Raw genomic sequence first — 22335 nt, 5'->3', positions numbered from 1 at the left:
AGGTTTCGGAACTTGCTGAAGTGAGCGAATGGATTTTGCGAAGAGGGAACGTTTTTTCATATCTATTCTATCCGAAATTCGGATGTGAGACAAATCCTAACTAATGTACTGTAAGGTGTGGGTTTAGGAAATGTTTCAAAGAGAAATGAAACTTAAGATAAACAAATAATCGAAAGAGAATAGTTTTACACAAATGTTTCGCAATCCGTCACTCCCTTCAAATTGCAGGTACATTTAATTATACATTTAATGTTCGTTATCTACTTGGACATCACATCAGGTTTGTTAGAATAAATGCAAAGGTTTCAATTGATAAAAATGTTGTAGATGTGTAATACTGGGTTTACGGAGGTTTCGTCACACTGCAGTTTCGTCACACTGAATTTACTGTAGAAAACCACAGGGATCGTTAGGTAAAAAATACTCTATTATACTATATATATATATATATATATATATATATGTAGTATAATAGAATATTTTTACTTAACGGTCCCTATGTAGAAAACGGGTAGAGGGTTCGTCACAAAGGTAATATATAGGTGTGAATAATACCGGGAAACTTTAGCACCTTTGATTGACACCTTTCTTCTGTTATCAATCAACATGTTTTTCTTTTCTGTTAAATTCGATAAATTGAAGTATTTAGTTAGTATACACATGCAATTAAATGACATAATACAATGTTGATTATGATTCACAAAAACCATTTATTCAAATACAACACAATATTACACAATACATTAACATAAAAATCTACTAAATAAACGGAATCGTCCACTGTCGCCGCCTCACGTCGTAGAAGGGGGACGAGCATGTAGAATCCTAAGTCAGCACGCTCGGCTCGCGTATTGATTCTTCAATGCCAGCCTGAAATATTGAGCAAAGTTTATGAACAATATTGTTAATTATGTTAGGCGAAATAAAAATGCTAATAACAATGTTGTTAATTATATTAGTTATTTTAGTTATTGTATTTTTTATAATATATAATGTTATTAACAATAGAAGACCATTGAAGTAATGCGTATAGTTATACCATAAATAATTATGAGGTAAGTAATAATTATTATTAGTACCTCTTCAGCCTGTAGCATCATCTGTTCGATTCGCCGTACCGTATTCTGAAGCCATGATTGGATTTTGTGGTTGCAATGAAACAACTCCCCAATTATATACTCTTGTTTAACAGACGCTATTTACTCTATATGTATAAATACACACAGTTTGTATAATCCACGCTGCCAATTTAAGCCAACTTCTTTAATTGCCAATTAAAGGCGTGTGTCGCTAATTGATTGTTTGCAATGCACTAATTAATAAATTATATGTTTGCACTATCAAGTAATCAATAGTTGAAATATCTTATAATCGTTGATTGGTAGTAGATAGGGTGTGGACGTGTTTTCATGTGCTCCACAAATATGTGTTTTATTCATATATTACGCGCACAGAAAAAGTTGATATTATGGTAGAAAAAAGGATAATATGCAAAGTGTAATGCAAGTGTTACATTTTTTGCATAAAATCAACAGTAAAGACAAAAAAGTTACTTTTTAAAGCATATTTATTAAAATCATCGGACATTAATTATTGCCTGTTACATGTAAATATATTTCTATTTAAATATAAAATAACACTGACAAAATTTTACAGTTTTAGCTGGTACTACAACTACTAAAATATAACAATTCATTATAATAACAAACAGTACGCTGTTTAACCTAAGTCAAACATAAATCATTTAAATAATATAATTATACAATTAAAACCATCATTTGTTACAAAACTCAACTCAATAACACTAAAAAATAACATAAAGAAGCATATATCCCAATACAATATATATTTATTAACAACATCATGTTCAATTGCAATATCATTTTATTCTATACAATATATCAGTGTGACGAAACATCCACTGCCCTCCTTCATAATATCAGTGTGACGAAACTGCATTGTGACGAAACCTCCATCACCTGTAATATTGGCAAAATGAATTCAGTAGAAATAATATTTACCATAGATAAATAGCAACAAAAAACTGAATGTAAAATTAAGCCAATAGGAATATTGTTTTCACATCGGGACTTTTTTACCATTGTGCTATGGGAATGGATCTGTGAAACTGACTAGTAGATGCGACAGTAAAATTATAGACCAGATCTCTACTATAAGTTCTAATGATACCATCATAATAATATACCAGTATCCATGAAAGTCCCAAAACCATAACAGGCCACAAGGTCTGGTGATCTGGTAACTGTTACTGGTACAAATTTAATATGCTGGTAAATTAACAACAAAAAATGTTTCTTGGTCTGAATTTTTGTGTGGGGTTTTACAAGCTTTGTCCAATGGCAGACAAGCTCTTGCGGAGACTGATAATACTTGCTTGTTATTAAAAAAAAGTTATTTTCCAAAATCATGAATTTGCAAATCTACTTCACTGCAGATTGATTTCATCATGAGTATACCGTTTGTTCCCGGGTTGGAACAAGGCACATCATTTGAGGGTAACATTGAAATCAATGAGTCCGATGTTAGTACCTACATATTCTGTGCTGGAAAGGAAATCCCAAAGGTATCCAGAGAGGAGATATCAGACTTTGGTGAAGAAGGATTTCTTCTTCAGAATGTATTTACACTGGAAGAGTGTGAGGAAATTATTGCAAATGGAGAGAAAATCGGATTTCAGACCATCATAGGTGTTAAAGATGATTACAGAAGTTGTAAGAGGTAACTTACAAAATGATGTTTGTTTAGTTGCAACCACTTGAAGTTCTTTTTTCACAATTTTTGGAATATGACCTTTTCCTGTAAAATTGGGCACTTAAGACTTCAAATTGGAAAAAGTACAATTGTTTTATTAAGCACATTTGAATTCATTTAATTGCTTTGATCCGGAACTAACAAGGTCCATAATGACTTTAATTACAGATTGAACTTTCATAAACTAGGAAACATAAAATAGAAAATTCTGAATAGAAATAAATCATCTAACAGGTTATATCAACTTCAAATGTCTTTATTTATACAATGAACACCTACTTTAAGAAATCTAGAAGTGAAACCATCAATAGGGAATTTTAGCTTGGATTTATGGAAAAAGATTTTTTTTGCCATTTGGCATATGACCCAATTGAGGCTTGAAAATCAGCCCAATAATGTCTGAGGTGTCTCTACGTTTCACTTAAATCCTGCATGGACAGCTTATACAAAAATGAGCACAATCATTTAGATTGCTCACGTTTTGTTAATGTCATTTTCCTTCTTTTGACCTTGCAACATAGATAAGGCAAAAGCATAATTACAGCATTACCGTGTTATATATTAATTAAGTTTGAAAAATCATCCTTTTGTTTTGCAGGATTACCTTACAAAGCCAGAGTCTTGCTGATGCCCTTTGGTTGAGGATCAAGGACCATGTCACAGACATAGACATAGAAGGTGATCCCCATATACAGCACATACACGGCTCTCCCATGTTGATGAAAGGAACTTGGACACCTGTCTGCCTCAACAATGTAATGAATTCAATCTTTATGGTCATATCGTCATCATCATCATCCCTCATTCTTGGTAAGAGTTAACTGTACATATATTTTGCCAACTGTATAGCCTTCCATTGTTGTACAATTGATGTTACAAATTGTATTGACACATATTTTGGTTGAATGACAAAACCATTAGATTTAGCTCCTCAAGATTAAATTACATAAAATCAACTCCTAAAGTATGTATTTGTGGATATGAATTATATATAGAAAGTTTTAATTGGATGAATTAACTACTTTTCTAGGTTGGCGGTAAGGAAAAAAAATTAGTAGCCAAATTTCAGCACTACGATGACGACCCACATTATAACCTTATTTGCTCAATGAACCACTCATTATCATGAATCTATAGGTATCAATAATGACTGTATTAAATTATCAATGAAGACACATTTAAATAAATTATTTGTTACGTGAAATCAAATAATTTCATTTTTTTTATTTCCATTTATATTTATTTTCATGCACTGGCATAAACTGTATACAATGTAAGATCTTTCAGATTTGCCCCGGTCTTTGATTGGGTGGGTCTTGCGTAACTCCTATTCGCCCCCCCCCCCTTCTCCCAATAATTTTTGCCGTAGTCTGGTGCTTCTTGATTCTTGAAAAATACATTTAACTCAATGTATTCTTGAATTGACATATTTTTTCATAGTTGCAATATATAATTTATTCAAACGTACCGGTAAATTTGTAAGTCTTAAATACTCCATGTACTGAGCGGCTAGGCTATTTTTAGTTACACATCGTCTGTTTTTAAAAAAGCATGCTTTGCATGCGTAGAACTTGGCATTGCAGACGACAGCAATTATTTCGCGCTCTTTCTTATAACACGGGTTCTACATGGCATACCGGTATTAATGCATAGTGAATAATTATTATCATGTGGCTGTAGAAAAACGGTGTAAATCAGTTCTACAAATAGACCTGATAAAATATACATGCACTGGATTTAATTTGTTACCGCATCAAATTATTAACGGGTTTTGTTTTTCACAACTTACTCGCCGTAAGTAAATTTACACTGCTCACCAATTGCAATTAACTTCTCTTAATTAATGGTTGTTTACAGTACGGTAAATAGGTGTGATGATGATGCCCGAAACCTCCTTTAATGTACTGCTTTATTTACCGGTTTTATATCACATATTAGTGCTACAACTGTGATTCATTGTTAATAAACCTGCGATGAATGCTTACTCTGTGACCGACGTCAATCAAAAATAATACTCGCTATATAACTCCGCCTGCATAAACATTCTCGTAACTGATTGGACGTTAAATATCACAGTTTGGCGACTGGAAAGTTACCCGAAAATTTCCCGTGATGCATCTGTCAGCATACATGACTGTGTTATGTGGCTTGAATATACGATAAGGGCATCCGGTTATCTCTTATCAGTGGACTATCTATTACCACCTGGAGCTTTTATGGCGATTACATGTGGAAATCGGTACCGAGTTCTCTTTAAAAGTAGGGAATATTATATACTTATAGAGAAATATCAGGGTATTTTGCAATCGCCATTTTCATTCACATTTTAAACTTTAATCGCCGGCTGAAAGATTCAATCGCCTTTGGCGATTTTGGCGATCGGAAACGCTAACATAGCTTTTGATTTATGCTCAAACTTGAAATATACTATCATTTTAATCTAAACCATAGTTATGTACGTGTAAAGTTGGAGTAGTTTTATGAGGAGTATATCCTAACAGCTCCTTATGAAATCTAAGATTAAAAGCAATCTATGTGTCTTTAGAAAGTTCCTTTAAATGTCCTGTCTACTGCGTTTTTAAGATGAGGATGTGACTTTTACTATTATAATTAAGTTGTACAGCATTTTTGCTTTAGATCATCCTTTCAAGCTTTTTGTATAAGACCCTAGGCATGTATGTATAAGACCCTAGGCATGTATGTATAAGACCCTAGGCATGTATGTATCAATAGAATAGGCCTCCCTCTGGGAAAAGGGGTCTTATTGCAAAATGAGCATAAATGTTTGTTCCAGATTAGTCTGTGAAGTCCACACAGGCTAATCAAGGTTGACATGTTCCGCTACACTGGTTTTTGTTTAAGAAGAGACACCCCTTTAAATGAAAAATTCCATAGAAGTGGAAAGCAATATTCCATGATTAGCCTGTGAAGACTGCACAGGACAATCTGGGATGACACTTTATGAGCATTCATTAAGCCCAGTTTTCCCAGAATGCAGCTAATATTCATCTTGTCCTCAGATATTCAGGCTCTGCAGATACCTACCTGGTGGTCACTTTGCCCCACATTTTGATGGTCACTTTGATCGGTCAGCAAACGAGCGGTCACTGAAGACCTTCATGGTGTATCTCAACGGTGGCTTTGAAGGAGGTGCCACAAACTTTGTGGATGACAGACAGCAGTTATACAAGGTTATTTGTGCCCAAGTCTGTTGATTATGTGGAAAATCCAAAGTTTTAAAAAGTCCATTAAGATTTAATACTTAAATACTGTACTTGGTGTTTGATGAATCGAAGATGATATTGTATTCATATTATCAAGGGATACAACATTCAACTCACAAGGCAGATCTTTTATTTATAACAATATTTGGGCCCTGTTCTGTGAAAAGGGGGTTCAATGCATGTGCGTTAAGTGTCGCCCCAGATTAGCCTGTGCAGTCCACACAGGCTAATCAGGGACGACACTTTCCATCTAAACTGGATTTTGTATAAAAAGAGACTTTGTTCAAAAGAAAAATATCGTTTAAGCTGAAATAGTAGTCCCTGATAAGCCTGTGTGGACTGCACAGGCTAATCTGGACTGACACTTTTCGCACATGAACAAAAACCCCTTTTCACAGAGCCAATCCATTTACATTGTGTAGATTGTGATGATGACGCTACAGTGACAGTTGATATAAGCCTTAACCTCTGTTTGCATCTCTATTTTATAAAAAGTGCTTTTACTCTAGATTACTGAATTACTATATTGTAATTTGGTAATACTGGGTCTTCACTCCCTGTCTGCTGTTATCAAGCCATTTTTATGTAAACTAGATAAAAATATATGAGCCTCGCTTTGGGAAAACAGGTCTTAATGCATGTACATTAAGTGTAGTCCCAGACTGCACAGGCTAATCTGGGACGACACTGTCTGCTTTTATGGAATTCTTTGTTTAAAGGAAGTTTTTCCTGAATAAAAATTCGGTCAAGGGCAGATAGTTGTGTCCCTGATTACCTTGTGTGAATTGCGCAGGCTAATATGGGACACAAATTACACCCATGCAATAAGCCCTGTTTTTCCAGTGTGCAGCTCATAAAATGGGTTTCACACATTCATAGTATGCATTTAACAATAGAATTGTTCAAATTTCTTAATTGTATGCTTGAATGAATTTAATTGATTAATTATAATTTCTAGGATGAGAGCACAGGAAAATATTGTGCGGAGGAAACGAATATCTTGTGCTCCATCAAGCCTGAAGCTGGTCTAGCCATCATCTTCAATCACTTTAGACTGCATGAGGGGGAACAACTCAAGTAGGTCTTAAAATTTAGTTTTTGGTAAGTCACGTTGGGAACAATGAACAGTTGCTGAATACTGAAGGCTTGTTGGCTTGATGAAACAGTCATTTACCTCAATATAATCATCCGTTCAAAAATTGATTGACCAATTTCGATTATTGGGGAGAATTCTTGTTCTATGGACTCGTATCTTGTTATGTATACAATTGGCAAATCTTTATAAATATATGACATACTATTTTCACTATTACTAACTACAAAATAAATTGATGGTTCCTGAACTACATTCACTGAGCAGCCATCATTTGAGACACGTTTTGAGAAAACTGGGCATAAAGCATGTGCGTAAAGTGTTATCCCAGATTAGCCTGTGCAGTCTGCACAGGCTAATCAGGGAAGACACTTTCCCCTTTTATGGTATTTTTAGTTTCAAGGAAGTCCCTCCTTACCAAAAATCAAGTTTAGGCGGAAAGTGTAGTCCCTGATTAGCTTTTGCGGACTGCACAGGCTAATCTGGGATGACACTTTAAGCACATTCATTAAACCCAGTTTTCTCAGAACGCGGCTCATTTGTGTATCATTATGCATGCTGTTGTCAGGTCTGGACAGAAGTACATCCTGCGGACGGATGTAATGTACAAAAATGTGGACCAAAATCTCAGTGAGGACTTTGTGATTGCCGTGGGCCTTCTGCAACGGGCAGAGACACTAGAGGTGAGGGCGGTAGAGTGGGGTGTATTATTTGCAGGCTTTTTTAAAGCAGTATCTACGAATCCTTTTAAGGGACCCATTTCAAAGGGAAAGACCAATTTAAAAATAATCCAAATTTTTTTTAATCTTTTTTTTTTCGGGGGGGGGGGGGGGGGGGAAGTAATTTAAGATTATTATAACTCAATTTTATTTTATGACTATGATGATTTTTAGCTCTACTGGCCGGTGTCATGGTGTGGTTTCCGTTGTCCGTGCGTGCATAACACTTTTTCTTGTTTACGCGATAAGTCCACAGTTTTCATCCGATTCTTTTCAAACTTGTTCAGTGTCTTTATATTAATGAGGGCTCAAACCCTATTGAAAATGGGTTACAACAGAGTAAAAAGTCCAGAATTATCTCCCCTTGAATTTGAGAAAATAGTGATATGAACGCAATAAACTCCACAGTTTTCATCCAATTATTTCCCAACTTGCACAGTGTCTTAATCTGAATGGTGAGTAGAACCCTATTGAAAATGAGCAATATCGGAGTTATAAGTCCAGAATTATCTTCCCTTGAATTTGAGAAAAAAATGAAAAATCAGTTTTTTTATGTGATAAACTCCATAATTTTCATCCAATTCTTGGTTAACTTGCACAGTCCCTTGACATATTGCTTTCATATTTTGCAAACTTCTTTACCAACATGACCCCAATCTATAAACAAGAGCAGACAACTGAATCAAGCATTTTGTAGGAATTATGGCCCTTTTTCCATTTACAATATGCATATTACTTTAGTTACATTGCCATAACTTCTTTATCAGATTTTATTAATACTTTGACAAAACAACACTTACCACAATGGATTCCAACCAAACAATACCCCACGCCCCAACCCAGAATCCCTGCCCACCCCCACCCCAAATTTTTTTTTTCCTTTTTTTATTTTTGAAAGATCATCTAATAAATGACCACACCCCACATTATACCCCCTCTCAACCCCCCCCCCCCACCCCATCCCCAAATAAAAAAAAAAAAATTCCTTTTTTTATTTTTGAAAGATGGTCTAATAAATTATTCAATACGAACAATTTCCCCATGATGGCTTATGTTATACTGTCAAGCACTCCAATAGTTGAGCGCGCTGTCCTCTGACAGCTCTTGTTTAAAAAGAGCAATATCGAAGCAATAAGTCCAGAATGACTTCCCCTTGAATATGAGAAAATTTTGAAATCCCGCTTGTTTACACAATTAATTCCACAGTTTTCATTATACCTTTTTCATCATATCAGGAGTTATAAGAAAAAAATGGCAATATACATGTTACATCATAATTTTTAAGTTAACTTAAGTAACAATTACATGTAATTAAGCTTATCAAAATTAAAATACCATGTTCTGAAAAGCACAATTTTAAAATGCAGAAAACAGTTTCAAAATTGTATCATTTGTATGATGAATGTTAGTCCTAATCAAGTTTTTCTTTTTTGTTTAGTTTTCCTCATTCTATTACATAAACAAGCATGCCTTAGTATGCAAGTGACTAAATTTTATCAATAATTCATTAACACACACAGGAGAGGAAAGATGAGAAGTTAATCTGCCAGTTCTTCTGTATTTTTATCCTTCAAGAGCTTCTGCCTCTGTGTGTAACTGCTCACTTCAATTTCCATGTTGTCCATCCAGGTACTGGACCAGCGTTTACGAAGCTGGTAGGAACCAAAAATAAAGAGTCCCATGCCTAACACGAAATTCCTATTAATGTTTGGCATTCTTTTGCGCTGTGGTTGTTGAGTGCCCTAAGCTATGATGAGCTTTACTTGCCTCTGGTGCTGAAATGAAAATACTGTAAAACAATATTGTTCTAACAAAACTAACACCTGATCACATTTTACAGAAGCCAACAAAGTACACCAATGATAAATTACTTCATTTCTTGCAAGGTCAAAATAAATATTGATACCATACGTATTATCTACTAAAACATGCCAATGCAACAAATTATTGTACTATAAAGAGCTATGTTTATGAAAATGTGAAGGCATTTCTGAAATGTTCTGAAGTCAAGGTTTTGTGCAACGGAGGCAGAAAATTTAAAACAGAATGCTGCTGAAGGACACTACACAATTGACCTTTTTGTTTTGACAGGTTCTATGCACATAAAGCAAGAGACACGGAAACTTGTAATCTTCAGAGCTTTTTTATGCAGTGCGTTCAATCCAAATTTAAGTGAGATCTCTCAATACCTGATATCGAAAATATAATATCTCTAACTCTTCAGTTCTTCATTAGAACTTTCGGATGTAGCAAGTGTCTGTTGTTGTATCCTTTCTTCGTTTAACTTTACAACTGGCAACCAAATGTACACTCCTCCTAAAATGTTAAATGTGAGAAGAAAAGCCAAAAAAGGTTTCGGCACTTATCTTCCCTTGAGTTTGAGAAAAAAATGAAAATTCAGTTTTTTTATGTGATAAACTCCATAATTTTCATCCAATTCTTGGTTAACTTGCACAGTCCCTTGACATATTGCTTTCATATTTTGCAAACTTCTTTACCAACATGACCCCAATCTATAAACAAGAGCAGACAACTGAATCAAGCATTTTGTAGGAATTATGGCCCTTTTTCCATTTACAATATGCATATTACTTTAGTTACATTGCCATAACTTCTTTATCAGATTTTATTAATACTTTGACAAAACAACACTTACCACAATGGATTCCAACCAAACAATACCCCACGCCCAAACCCAGAATCCCTGCCCACCCCCACCCCAATTTTTTTTTTTCCTTTTTTTATCTTTGAAAAATCATCTAATAAATGACCACACCCCACATTATACCCCCTCTCAACCCCCCCCCCTACCCCATCCCCAAATAAAAAAAAAAAATTCCTTTTTTTATTTTTGAAAGATGGTCTAATAAATTATTCAATACGAACAATTTCCCCATGATGGCTTACGTTATACTGTCAAGCACTCCGATAGTTGAGCGCGCTGTCCTCTGACAGCTCTTGTTTAAAAAGAGCAATATCGAAGCAATAAGTCCAGAATGACTTCCCCTTGAATATGAGAAAATTTTGAAATCCCGCTTGTTTACACAATTAATTCCACAGTTTTCATCCAATTATTTCCAAATTTGCACAGCATCTTTATATCAATGAGGACTTGAACGCTATTGAATATGAGCAGTATCGGAGAAATAAGTACACAGTTTCCATCTTATTCTTTCCAAACTTGCACAGTGTTTATAGCAGTAGAGCGATTCAGGCCCTCATGGGCCTCTTGTTATGATGTTGTTCTGGTAATTTTAATTATTTTTTGAGTCCTCATAAATTTATTTCCCAAATCAGTGGAATTTTTGCGAAAAAATCACCTTTGGCAAATTGCATTTTTTTCCAAAATGACCAGAAAAAGGCTGATAAGAATAACTTGGTCCAATATTTCAGTATAAGGCATAAATCAAATTATATTCACTCATCTGCCCTAATTTGGTCTTTTACTGAAAGCTACAACATCCTAAACAAACTGGTTTAAGATGGTATGTTGCTATGGTTACAGAACGGGGGAGAGTGTTTGCAGGCAGCTGAGATGTACAGGAAGGCCTTCAAGCTGGCCCCTGAACTTGAGAAAGTCACCTGATGAAGGGAACGTTAAGGAGTGCTCAGGACTTCCAAAACCTTTAAAGCCTCCTTTTGGGAAAACAGGGCTTAATGCATGTGCATGAAGTGTTGCAGTCCGCACAGGCTAATCAAGGACAGCGTTATTCTCTTTGCAATTTTTTCGCTTACAGGAGGTCTTTTCTAAATAAAAATCCATTGTAGGCGGAAAGTGTTGTCCATGATTGGCCTGTGCGGACTGCACGGGCTTATCTGGGAGGACACTTAACGCATATGCATTAAGCCCAATTTTCCCATGAATTAGGCTTATCAGTTACCATAATGTTGACTGAGTAAATGTCTCAGAAAATATTGGCAAGCCTAAAACAGTGCCTTGAAATGCAAAGCAAGCAGACAATATGTTGAGTGCCAAAAGTTAAATGGTATGATTATATCTATAGAGATAGAAAAAAACAACTCCAATGGAATTGGTTTCATCATCTCATATAGCAAGCATTTATTTGCTCTTGTTTGTTTAAGGGGGAGGGGGGTAATTTATATGCAATACATATTTGTGCAATTTTATGGAAACTTGAATGAGTTGTAAGGTATCTTACGTTTTGTTTACTTTTAGATTGATTTACATGAAGTTTTTTCTTATGTACATGTAATTTAACTTTTTATTGTTGTGTTAAAAATTTAACAAGATATGTTTGCTGCAAAAAAAAGGAGTCAAATATGTCATGTAATGTGATAGTGTATATTTTTTATATATGAAGGGATTATAGTCTCTTCAACTGATGTTGACACTGTCAATTTATAGAAAAATGAGTTTAAAGGGGCCTTTTCACGTTTTTGTAAATTGACAAAAAATTGAAAAAGTTGTTTCAGATTCGCAAATTTTCGATTTAGTTATGATATTTGTGAGGAAACAGCAAAACTGAACATTAACCATGGTCTAATATAGCCATTATATGCATCTTTTGACGATTTAAAAACCTGAAAATTAGAAAGCGTTGCAACGCGAAACGATTTAATAATTTGGAGAGTCTTGTTGTTGTCGTTAAATTTTGTGAAACTTCGAGGATTGTTTATATATATAGTGTAATATACCTCTTCATTGTGTGCGGAAGGATGGTCGAGGGGTAAAATGTTAGACTTTTTACTCCTAAGACTCCAGGGGTCAGTGGTTCGAGCCCTGTTGAGGGTTACTTTTTTTCTTTTTTAAATTTTATTCTTGATTTTTTACCGGAGCTTGTTAGAGCAAATGTTTACATTTATCAATAGAATGCATTTAATGACGACTTCAAAACATGCCAAAAACTGTGAAAAGGTCCCTTTAAGCATCTTGCTTGTTTTTGTATTTTCTATTTGGGCTGTGCTCTGTAAAATGGGGGTTTAATGCATGTGCATAAAGTGTCGTCCCAGAGTAGCCTGTGCTGTTAGGGACGACACTTTCCACCTAAACTTGATTTTTGCTTAGAAGAGACTTTCTTGAAACGAGAAATAATATTAAAGCGGAAAGTGTCGACCCTGATTAGCCTGTGCAGACTGCACAGGCTAATCTGGGATGACACTACACACATGCATTAAACCCCTTTTTCACAGAGCACAGCGCATTTTTTCTGTATTTATACAATATAAAACTGTTATTTGAAAACACATAATTCAAATTTATGGCTATTTCTTACTATTTTCTTATTTTCTTAATAATTTAATTGTTCATGGTAAATACGAATTTCCTTCATTGAATTCATCTATATTTCTAACAAACATTTCAACTCGTACTTCCATGAAAACCATTCCAGAGGAAAACTAAGTCAACACTGTCTTTTTGGGCTGTGCTGTGTGAAAAGGGGGTTTAATGCATGTGTGTAAAGTTTTGTCCAAGATAAGCCTGTGCAGTCTGCTTTCCGCTGTAACGTTGTTGTTTTTTTTTAAAGAAAGTCTCTTCTTAGCAAAAATCCAGTTTAGGCGGAAAGTGTCGTCCCTGATTAGCCTGTGCAGACTGCACATGCTTATATGGAACAACACTTTACACACATGCAGTAAACCACCTTTTTATAGAGCACGGACAACTTAAATTCAGCTGTAAGATATTTGCCTGACTTAAATGTGTTATGTACAATACATTAATTAACATTCAGAAGTTTTTCAAGTCATTTATTCTCCAGTGAAAAGTAGACAGAGATTAAGTGATATATGAGGTCATACATTTGTAAAAACAGCGATTGGAGTTCAACACAAATAGCTTCTAAATTACAACCCCAGGTGTATATGACAAGTTCTGATCAATGTGGTTGAAATCGCTGATGAGTACTGCATTTAGGCTAAACAAATAGATCTATTTTAGTTCACATGACCACACAATATGGTAGGTAGATACCGTTTGGTTTTTTATTATTAATCATGTAAATGAAGATTCTAACAAGAGCACCGCCTTGCGGGTGCAGACCGCTCATCTATTTTCTTTTTAAAGGTGAAGGGACTCTCATTTTCAATCACAAAGGAGGGAGGGGTGGAGTGAAGAGGGGTGCATTGTGTGGGGTTGTGGACATTTATTACATTATCTTCCAAAAATGCGAAAAAAAGGGAAAAAAAAAATGGGGGGGGGATGGGGAGGGTGGGGGTGGGGATTCTTGGGTGCGATGGTTGGACGGTATTTCAAACATAAAATAATAAAAATAAATATTTGTGTTTTTTAACCGTTTCAAAAAAAAAGGGGGGGTGAGGTGGGGGGGGTATAGTGTGAGGGTGTTGTGGTAATTTGTGAGATGATCTTAAAAAAAAAAAAAAAAAAAATTAGGGGGGGGGGATTCGGGAGGGGGGGTGGGGGGGATTCTTGGGTGCGATGGTTGGACGGTATTTCAAACATAAAATAATCAAAATAAATAGTTTTGTTTTTTAACCGTTTGAAAAAAAAATTTGGGGAGGGGGTGGGGTGGGGGGGGGGGTATAGTGTGAGGGTGTGGTGGTCATTTGTGAGATGATGTTAAAAAAAAAAAAAAATAAGGGGGGGGATTTAGGGGGGGGGGGAAGGGGGGGGGGGCACGGGCGATGGTTTGGGTGGAGTCTATTGTGGTATGTCAGGTAAGAGTAGTTTTGTCAAAGTATCAATCAAATCTAATCATAAATCAAGAAGTTATGGCAATTTTAGCAAAATTTAATAATTTTACCTTGAGAGTCAAGGTCATTCAAAGGTCAAGATAAAATTCAACTTGCATGGTACAGTAACCTCATGATAGCATGAAAGTATTTGAAGTTTGAAAGCAAAAGCCTTGATACTTAAGAAGTAAAGTGGATCGAAACACAAATTTAACCATATATTCAAAGTTACTAAGTCAAAAAAGGGCCATAATTCCGTAAAAATGACATCCAGAGTTATGCAACTTGTCCTTTTACTGTACCCTTATGGTAGTTTGCGAGTGTTCCAAGTATGAAAGCAATATCTATGATACTTTAGGGGTAAAGTGGACCAAAACACAAAACTTTAACCAAACTTTCAATTTTCTAAGTATAAAGGGCCCATAATTCCGTCCAAATGCCAGTCAGAGTTTCATAACTTTGCCTGCACAGTCCCCTTACGATAGTTAATAATTGTTGCAAGTATGAAAGCAATAGCTTTGATACTGTAGGAATAAAGTGGACCTAAACACAAAACATAACCAAATTTTCAATTTTCTAAGTATAAAAAGGGCACATAATTCTGTCAAAATGCCAGTCAGAGTTACATTACTTTGCCTGCACAGTCCCCTTATGATAGTTAGTAAGTGTTGCAAGTATGAAAGCAATAGCTTTGATACTTAAGGAATAAAATGGACCTAAACACAAAACTTAACCAAAATTTTCAATTTTCTAAGTATAAAAAGGGCACATAATTCTGTCAAAATGCACGCCAGAGTTATCTAACTTTGCCTGCCAAGTCCCCTCATGATAGTAAGTAAGTGTACCAAGTTTGAATGCAATAGCATTGATACTTTCTGAGAAAAGTGGACCTAAACGCAAAACTTAACCGGACGCCGACGCAGATGCCGACGCCAAGGTGATGACAATAGCTCATAATTTTTTTTCAAAAAATAGATGAGCTAAAAATGAAAACAATTTTCAAAACATTATATGGAAGAAATTAAATAATAAAATGCTTTGTTTAACAACAAAAGTAATTTCATTATTGATCAACATAACCACAGAAAACAATCTGACAAACCCAATAAAATAATCTTGGGTCAGAAATACTTGTATGTTTTAATACCCTTATTAAACAGTTTCATTCTGCGTTTTGAATATTCTAGTACTTGTACTTTACTTTCACTTAAAACAAACAATAAGCGATGACAGATTTGTGCTAACAAAGACGAAGATTTTAAAAATAATACATAACAATAAAATGTACATTATTAATATTAAAGGGTCGTTTGAAAGTAATGACTTTTTATAATTTTATATATCTGTATATTTATAAACATTTGTGTTAGTCATTAAAACTGATCGGAAAACAATTACAAATGCATATAACAATTCTTATAAGAAAAGATAAAATCCAACACAAATTTATCTGTTACAATCATAATGGTCTATATACATACATAATGTATAATATACTAACTTAGATGATCTGAGATACATATATATAATATATAATAAGCACATTTCTGCTTTTAGTTACTTAATCCAGAAAATATAGATGTGATAAACACATATATACATACATAAATGTAAGCATACATTAATTATGTACAACAGGGCTCCCTGTTAACAATTACTTAAATACATTATGTACAACAGGCTCCCTATTAACAAGTATCCAGAAAAACATCATAGTATATTTAATAAATCCATAAAAGTGCTTGTTCCCACTACTACGAATTTTCTCAATCTCAAACTTAGATTATTGACCAATAAAACGCTTTTTACATTTGGGATTTGATTTTTTTTTTGTTAAATTAAAACTAATATTGAGTTTTTGTAGTTATGTAAAAAGTTAGTTTATGCATTGTTTTTTACATGATACTTATACACACTATAATATATTGCATAGGTTTTATTTTTTAAGTTATAACCAATATTGATTGATTTCATGGATAATTTTATCAGAAAAATTTCATTATTTAAGTAACATTTATATAAATTTTTTGAATAGAAAAGCTTTGTGGGTACCATCGCAAAATAAACCAAAGTAATAATAAGCCAAATAACCACAATAAAACAATTTCCTTTCCTTTCATGATGGCGAGGAAAACATATGGGCCGTGCTCGGTGAAAAATGGGTTTAATGCATGTGCGTAAAGTGTCGTCCCAGATTAGCCTGTGAAGAATCAGGGACGACACTTTCCACCTAGTAACAGAAAGTGTCAGCCCTGATTATCCTGTGCGGACTGCACAGGCTAATCTGGAATGGCACTTTACACACAAGCATAAAACCACTTTAACAGTGCAGGGTCCATATATATTACTAGACATAATGATCACCAATTATCTTTTCATGGGGTTTTCCTTTCTAATATATTTAACAGTACTTACAATTCAGTTTATATGTGATTTATTCATATGCATTTTCCAAATCAGAATAATTTTTGCTCAATATTGGTTTGCGTCATCTTCTGCATTAATTGACCTAAACAATAAACATTTAAGGTTTGATAATAATTCATGTTGTCCTCATATAGCACTGATACTTGTGTCCCTTTGAGGACATCTGTAACAAGTAAAACTTAACAACACAGTTCATGTACTGTAACAACAGCAACACAATAAAAAATCTAGTTTATATATATTCTTTTCAAACAAGTAATTGTATATTTCCTTTTATAAATGTTCTGTTAATGTCATTGTGAACCATCACTGTGTATGCCATAGGAATATTTGTCTATGTTGATGTACATTGTACTTACATGTATGTGATATTGTTTTTCTTACAGTGATTTCTTATGGCATGATAGGATTGGAAACCGACGATGAAACAGTTAAACTTGTGTTATAAAGTGGAAAAAATGCAAAATATGTCCCATTTATTGTTGTAACAGTTCATATAAATATGCTCTTATAATGTGTTTTTTATTTAATTAAAAACAAGCTCAAGGGAGTTAAAACAAACATATTTTACAACAAAAGCACATACAATATAAGATAAGCTTGTGTCCTTTCATGTTTTTAATGACCATAAAAAACAATAAAAATAAATAATTAAAAATTAGTTATAACAATCCAGTAAACAAAATGAATCAAAAAATTTTTTTTAACAAAAGACGTAAATATTTAACTAAAACCTTACCTAAAAATTTAAAATGTAATTTTAAACATTTAAAAATTACAAGTTAGGTTAAAATAAGCATACTGCATAATTATGTAATGATATCAAACATAGTACCGTGGCGCTAGCTGACCTTAAGGAACATCCATTTAGTGTACATGTATAATATAAATAAACATTAACAGAATGGAGCTTTAACTGTTAAGCATGAAATATTTATGTATTTTTAAATGATTTCTGATTAACAAAGATAACCACAAGCAGTTAACAAACCTATATCCCATAGGAAAATAGTCTAACTGACCTGCACTTACTGCAAGTTCTCCTAATGCAAAACTTCATAACAATATAAAGTTAATAAAATTTCTTTCCCGATCTGGCTCATTCATGTACACGTCAGACATTTTATGTAGCAAATGTATTTGGTGTAAGTTTATGGTTATTGTTTAACCCAGGAAATTCCTTGTCACATTTCTGTTTGTGAAGCTAGTAAACATTTACTTATGTTTTTTGTCTTAAAGGGATTTATTTGCAGTTTGGCAAAATTACACAAAAATGGTAATGTTTAAAGAAGAAAGTATTTATTAGATCCATACATTTAATTAAAATTGCTATCAATAAACAAAAAAAGCTTACAGAAGGTCGCGTAAAAAATTATGGAACTTATGGTATTTTATGGATTACACAAACATCTTACTTTAGCATTATTGTACACTTTTTATGAGGTCAGTGCAACAATAAATATTCTTAAATTCAAAACGTAACAATAACTAAGTGAATAGCACAAATCTGTAAAAATATTAATATTTTCTTTAATATATACAGTTGTAAATGTTAAATATGCTTGCAGAGTTAATGATAAATTGCAAACTTTAGCACAGTTCATTCATTATTCAATCTCACAGTTTTATAAAAAGTCACACTTATTGTTGGAGATGTATGTGATACTGTCAAAGAACACCATAACAACTTCAATAACAAGATTTACTACATAACGTCATAAGCTGTAATAAAACTAATAAAATCGTGAAAATGCTAACAAACAATGCTTTCAATGTCAACATTTTAACTTAATTTGTAATAATTACCATTAATACCGGTATTAAAAGCTTGAATAACTGTACCGAAAAAAAGATTATCCAATTGTTTGGTTTACTGTACGCTTTCCCCCATAAGAAGCAAAGTGAAAATGGCTTGAAACCAGCATAAAACCAGAACAGCCTGCGAGTTACTCGCTGTCTGTTCAGGTTTTATGCTGTTTGCTGCTCATCAGTATGTTCGGGCTGGAAATTAAGCTTTTAAAACTTCAATCTTGTAAGAAAGGTCTTCAATTAAATGTAACTTCCTAAGGGACTACAAAGACGTCATAATATGTATCCAAGTGGGAAAGGGTAAGACAATTATGAATATTTTTCCTTAGCAATGGTTGTATGAAAATTATAAATAATTAACTAGCAGAAACAAAGTGTGCATGGCACATAGCACATCTAACATGTGAGTATTTTCGTACGAATTGGATACAATGCTTAATTCCCTGATGTACATGACGGCGACTGACCCTACTTTAGGGACCATAGATACTGAAAAATGTGGTGTTACTTAAAAGATAAATAATGAAGCATGTGTACGCAGAAGTATCCACCATAATATAAATTTATGTTTAGTGCATATTCGAAATAGATTCAAAACCTTAAACATTATAATTGAGCCGCTTTCTACTCTAACAGGGCTTATAGCATATGCGTTAAGAGTCGTCTGAGATACGCCTATGCAGTCTACACAGGCTTATCATGAACGATACATTCCCCTTTTTATGGAATTTCTGTTTAAAGGGAGTCTCTTCTTGACGTACATTCAATATAGTCGGAGAGAGTCGTCCCTAATTACACTGTGTGGACTGCACGGGCTAATCTGAGAGGACACTTTACGCACATGCATTAAGCCCCTTTTTCATAGAGCGATGCTCTTATATTGTGGTCACTGCACAGTACATCCTGATTCATTGAGTTGTCCCCCTTTTCTACTGCTAGGCACTATATCCAGAAGTTGCCCACCTTTACAGCGACGATGTTTTCTGCACTCCGCATTTGCCTGCCCGAGCAAAAAACCCACCGGGTTGAGTAACCCTAACTGATCAACCATTGCGTTTTGAGAATTGTATTCCACCGTCTCAACGCTATTATCATCCAGGTAAGGAAGGTCAAAGATCAACACGTCATCGTCGGGTCGGCTAAGTGAGTCCAGCCATTGCTTTTTAATGTCGTCTGTCGATACGACGCCATTGGTCATCACTTGGGATCTAAATACAGATAACGGTTTTATAATGCACTGATTTTGATCGTGTCTTAAATGCCCACAAAATTCACATACCGAACGCGTATTCGTGCAAATGTCGCACGTGTCGCAATGCCAGAATTGCATCGTGCGACATTGCCGGCATCTTCTGCAATGTTTATCATATCCAATTTGACCGATTTCACGGTTACAAAACGAGTAAAAGACGACTTCACTACACCTGTTAGATATCAATTCCCCTATTTTCAACCTATCTATATCTGCGCCAGGCACTCTTGACATGTCAAAATCCTTCTCGTAGAAACCAAAAGCTCTCGGCTGGAGCTCTTTTTCAAGAGTGGCGTTAAGTTCGATTGCACTGTCACACGAGAAGTTTACGAAGTCCTGAAGACACGGACATACACCGTCGTCCACGCGGATACCCAATGAGATCTCATTATTCAAACAGTCCTTATCACCAATGACGTCCTTGCTGTGCGTGTCATAGTCGGAATGTTCTACAGCAGCGATGTTATGGTTGACCAACACCGCCACAATCTCTTTTCGTAGCTTTTGAACGTTACTTCCGAGGTTTCGAGTGTTTTTTCTGACTCCAATGCGTTTGGAAACCACATCTCCATTTTGAGATTCATTTGCCGATGGAATCACTGTCCACTGCGTGTTATAGTCAAACCTGAACGTCTGATGTAAGCCTGATTCATACAGCGCCTCCATGTCGTGATCACTGGCGAGAAGCAAAGCGGCAAGTTCATTCAACTCAGACATTAGACCTCCTATACATATTAAATCGTTGCCGACGGTTTTATATTTGGAAAAGAAGTCTTTCCGCTTGTGCCACTTGTTTTTATCTTCAGCACTTGTATGAAGCCATTTCTGAAAGAAAGTTGGCTTTTCGGTGGTTTCCAAAACCAAACAACCTATGTCCGAAACTGCGCTTGGTCTGTACAAGTACAACTGTTTAACTTTTGTTAGGTTAACATCACATCTCAGTTGCCTGGATACCTCAAACTGCTCCATGTTCTGTATGATATCGTTAGCAAGGTCTTTAGTGAGCTTCGCATGATGCAAACATTTGGTTGCTTCCGGCGAGAAGTTCGGTTCAAATTGGAATATACTAAATGACAGAATCTTCTGGACCGGGTTCACGCCTACTATAAACTGGCCCTCCCACCTGGCCGCCAACATGTGGCATCCCAGTTTCACAACCCAGACCATGCTGTGTGGCAGATGTTCTTCAATCTGATCGTGTCTGAAGCTTTTGCTTTCAATGCAGTCCGTTATATTGGTATCGGATATAACACCGTTACTTCTTGTGTTTTCAAGCGCGTTCTTAAAATTTGAAATGACCTTTGAGGCATGCATAAGCATACTGGATGGCAATGGTTGGGATAATATCGCGTTTGTGTAAACGTTATGCACTACGTCAGCGGTGGCGACCACCTTGTGTCTGAACGCGTTTTCTTTCGCGTCGGAGCGCGGAAAGGATAAGCAGAAGGACTCAAATTGCACCGTGGACCGGATGTTGTCCATCAATGATGTGACTAGAGAGTTTCGATCGGAGCTATCTAGAATGCCGTCGGGTGATTGGGAGCAGCCGGTGCTTTTGTTGGAATTACTTGACATTAAAATAGACGCCACAGCTTTAGAGTGACGTCCAATGTCGCCCGAATTCGATTTCACTTTCCGTGCCTTTGCGTTCTTTGTTTTGTTTCCGTCTGTCTTTCGTTTTCTGTTTACTGGCTGATTGCTGGCAAGATGAGAGTACATGGTTGGTTTGTACAAGCTACTAGTATCCGGATGTCCCCATTCGGATGAGAGAATGGTCTGCGATATTTTCATGGCCTTCTGATGAATGTCCGCATTCGTTTGAAATGGTTGCTCGAACGAATGACTGTGTTGAGTATTCTGAAACATCATATTTCCCTGGAAGTGGTGTTCATTGTGTCCTGGAAATTCGAACCCAGTCTGGTGACCGGCCATCTGATTGTGTCCCGGTTCGGGGTTGTAGAAATTCCAGTCTGGAACACTAGTGTTTAATGGGTATGGCGTACCCGATGAATTCGCACAGTTCGCCGTTCCCCCGAACTCATTATAGTCCATTTTCTCCTGCTTAATTACAACGAAGGACTCTGGGTTGGACAACATATCCACATAACCCGACAGAGCTGAGTTTGAATCTTGCGCGGCGGAATAATGCCCACTACCGTGAAACAGGTTACTCATGGAATTTAGCTGAGGAAGACTTTCGACGTTCTGAAACGTAAACGATGACTGCATTTGTGAGAGCGGTATCTTCACGTCTTCGTACGTCTGACCGCCGTCTGACCGGAAGCTGTTGCGATGGTTGGTAACGTAGTTGTTGCTGCTATACTGCATGCCCATTTGGAATGGTCCTGGAGACATGTCCGCATACATGCCCATGGGACCCTGTGAGTCAGA

The 22335-nt window shown here is 35.5% G+C and overlaps 2 protein-coding genes and 1 long non-coding RNA gene across 4 annotated transcripts; 1 reads left to right on the top strand and 2 right to left on the bottom strand.

Moving 5' to 3' along the window:
- Window positions 1-77: 77 nt before the first annotated feature.
- LOC127873132 (uncharacterized) lies at window positions 78-12027 on the top strand. Of its 2 annotated transcripts, XM_052416773.1 has the most exons (7): window positions 78-228; window positions 2456-2739; window positions 3371-3527; window positions 5793-5963; window positions 6955-7073; window positions 7658-7772; window positions 11314-12027. In XM_052416773.1, exons 2-7 carry the CDS (start codon window positions 2468-2470, stop codon window positions 11392-11394), a joined length of 915 nt encoding a protein of 304 aa, XP_052272733.1. In that variant the 5' UTR covers window positions 78-228; window positions 2456-2467; the 3' UTR covers window positions 11395-12027. The 2 variants fall into 2 exon arrangements, with proteins under 2 accessions (XP_052272733.1, XP_052272734.1); XM_052416774.1 differs by lacking the exon at window positions 2456-2739 and having other exon boundaries at window positions 79-228.
- On the bottom strand, window positions 1830-3506 carry LOC127873135 (uncharacterized). The gene is made up of 2 exons (XR_008045993.1): window positions 3377-3506; window positions 1830-1979 (listed from the first exon to the last, which is right to left on the bottom strand). It is a non-coding gene; the product is annotated as an uncharacterized LOC127873135 (long non-coding RNA).
- LOC127873131 (uncharacterized) lies at window positions 8862-21093 on the bottom strand. The gene is made up of 2 exons (XM_052416772.1): window positions 20117-21093; window positions 8862-9583 (listed from the first exon to the last, which is right to left on the bottom strand). The coding sequence occupies exons 1-2, from the start codon at window positions 21079-21081 to the stop codon at window positions 9568-9570; spliced, it is 981 nt and encodes a 326-aa protein (XP_052272732.1). The 5' UTR covers window positions 21082-21093; the 3' UTR covers window positions 8862-9567.
- Between the last annotated feature and the right edge of the window lie 1242 nt (window positions 21094-22335).

The sequence above is a fragment of the Dreissena polymorpha genome, chromosome 3 (genome assembly GCF_020536995.1).
Source record: "Dreissena polymorpha isolate Duluth1 chromosome 3, UMN_Dpol_1.0, whole genome shotgun sequence".
Taxonomy (NCBI): domain Eukaryota; kingdom Metazoa; phylum Mollusca; class Bivalvia; order Myida; family Dreissenidae; genus Dreissena; species Dreissena polymorpha.
This window is presented reverse-complemented; position numbering and strand designations above follow the sequence as displayed.

Excerpts from the sequence above, each read along its gene's own strand:
- LOC127873132 (XM_052416773.1), top strand. The coding sequence starts at position 2,468 with ATGAGTATACCGTTTGTTCCCGGGTTGGAACAAGGCACATCATTTGAG. Across the intron at positions 2,740-3,370 it reads GATTACAGAAGTTGTAAGAG|GATTACCTTACAAAGCCAGA; the intron begins GTAACTTACAAA and ends TTTGTTTTGCAG. Across the intron at positions 3,528-5,792 it reads CACCTGTCTGCCTCAACAAT|ATATTCAGGCTCTGCAGATA; the intron begins GTAATGAATTCA and ends TCTTGTCCTCAG.
- LOC127873131 (XM_052416772.1), bottom strand. The coding sequence starts at position 21,081 with ATGTTGGCGGCCAGGTGGGAGGGCCAGTTTATAGTAGGCGTGAACCCG.